General features: G+C 34.1%; 1 protein-coding gene across 1 annotated transcript; it reads right to left on the reverse strand.

The window, feature by feature from the left end:
• Positions 1 to 530: 530 nt before the first annotated feature.
• LOC112505312 (horcolin-like) lies at positions 531 to 1510 on the reverse strand. The gene is made up of 3 exons (XM_025109239.1): positions 1420 to 1510; positions 1078 to 1278; positions 531 to 976 (listed from the first exon to the last, which is right to left on the reverse strand). The coding sequence occupies exons 1-3, from the start codon at positions 1420 to 1422 to the stop codon at positions 740 to 742; spliced, it is 441 nt and encodes a 146-aa protein (XP_024965007.1). The 5' UTR covers positions 1423 to 1510; the 3' UTR covers positions 531 to 739.
• Between the last annotated feature and the right edge of the window lie 557 nt (positions 1511 to 2067).

Below are 2067 nucleotides of genomic sequence, written 5' to 3' on the forward strand. Positions count from 1 at the left end.
TAAACCTGATTTGGTTGTGTTTATATTTCCAACGTTTTCAATGTATATGATGATGCTTAAATGATATAAAACAATATCATGATGTTGTATGTTTGCTTGTTCAAACTACATATTATATATAAATCCAACATAGAAATCGATGTGTTTGCAGAGCCGCTTGCTTTATAGGATAGTTCTTCCTATTTCTATGACTACCTAAAAGCTATATGTTGGTTGACTTATATTGTTCTTTTAATTATTCATTGTTGTCTAACTATCAACAATCATCATCATATCATAAGTGATAAATTCGATAAAATTAGGTTACATTTGTATCATTGGCAACTCCATCGGTAGATCTTCTCCATAGAGGTGCATTCAGTCCATAAGGGTGGATGGGAGTAGTTTTCGTCTCCCATAGTGCATAGTGATGAACGTTTAAGCAAAGCACCACAAAGTAAATTGATGGTGGCATCATTAACCAGATGAAAATATCCGTTAAGAAGCTTTTGAGGAGTTCATGAACAAGGCAAGTGCAAGACAATGGCGCGTATTGAACTAGACGTATAATTATACTTCTGAAATATGAGTGCACATGAAATGMCATTAAAATGAAAAACACACATGAGTTGCTTATGTAGTAGAAAGAAATAACAACTGTTTTACATAGGTTTCTCTCGACCTCCTTTATTYAGAAAAGCATACGACTTCCAACAGCATATATGTATGTCGTCATACATTACGTTGGCCAACATCGCTCTTAGGGTTGGAGAATAACACCAATAGAGTCGAGGTAACCCCCATAATTTCCAAAGAATCCAATAAACTTTCCCTTAGTCACCGGCAGAGAGAAACTAGTCCCGGCACCTCCGCCATATGGCCCATAAGTCTTCCCTTTGTTGGTATGAAAAGACAAYGACGTAATCACTGTATAAGTGTAGAATTTTCCAATTGTTCCGCTAACCCGRATAAGGTCCTCATCATCATCAAACTTCACCTGAGTATTCCAAACAAATCCATCATAAATGCAATGTAATAATTAAGAAGATATGCTTCGTACATGTATACATATATAATAGATATGTAATGAGAGCTCACAGGTGGATGAAGTGTGCCATCATCGCCACCATATGTATCAGAATGGTGTGAGACCTGGCTKTTATCCTCATAAGTGAACCTGATGGAATCTATGACGTCTCCACTAGCGATGCGAAAACCAACAATCCTACCATCTGGTTTAAATGTCCAGGGATTAACTCCACCGTCACCTCCCCATGGTCCAACCTCTACTTGACTAGCCTGAATAAGGATAAAAAATACATAATTAATAAAAAGTGAAGTGGTGTTGGAAATAAAGAAATTAATTAAGTACCGGTAATTGTAAACCTAGTGTTCACTAAGATAGTTAACCAAATCTCTACTTACAGTGAAAGAACATACCATTTTCCTTGCTAAGAATAATATTTTGGAACAAGGAGGACAAAGTTTCTTAAGGAGCTGAAGTTATGTTGTACATCTAGCCCCACTCCCTGCAAACTTATTTATAGAAATATGTTAGGGGCTTTATGGTTTATCCATATAAAGAATATACCTGGTAATTAGGTGGTGCCTTCTTTCTTTATTTTTCATAACAGTTGACTAATTCATACAATCCATCATGAAATGCTAACAACCAATTCCAGAGGAAGCATCCCTTCTCATGGGTGAAGAGCTGGTTGTTAGAGAAATTATTTAGAATTTTTTTAGATGGGTCTAACAATTTAATATGACAACTAATTAATCTGACGAATGCATTTAATTTATTGATGAGATGAAATTCCCAAAATAAGCAGCACTTTATCAAACAAACAGTTCCATAACATGAATTTAGCGAATAAGATAATCTAGAATCAACTGGTTTCCTTTGATTTCATGTTGTTTAATATGGTACAATATAAACCTTAACTTAGATTATGCAATTTCTAAGAATTGAGTATCCCATAATATTTTTTAAAAACCCTATATAATCATCCATATATATATATATATATATATATATGTATATATTAATTTCAGCATATATATAATAGCTTTGCATGTTTCTTGTGA

Source organism: Cynara cardunculus, unplaced genomic scaffold, assembly GCF_001531365.2.
Source record: "Cynara cardunculus var. scolymus isolate 2C unplaced genomic scaffold, CcrdV1 Un_Scaffold_9674, whole genome shotgun sequence".
NCBI classification, from domain to species: Eukaryota; Viridiplantae; Streptophyta; class Magnoliopsida; order Asterales; family Asteraceae; genus Cynara; species Cynara cardunculus.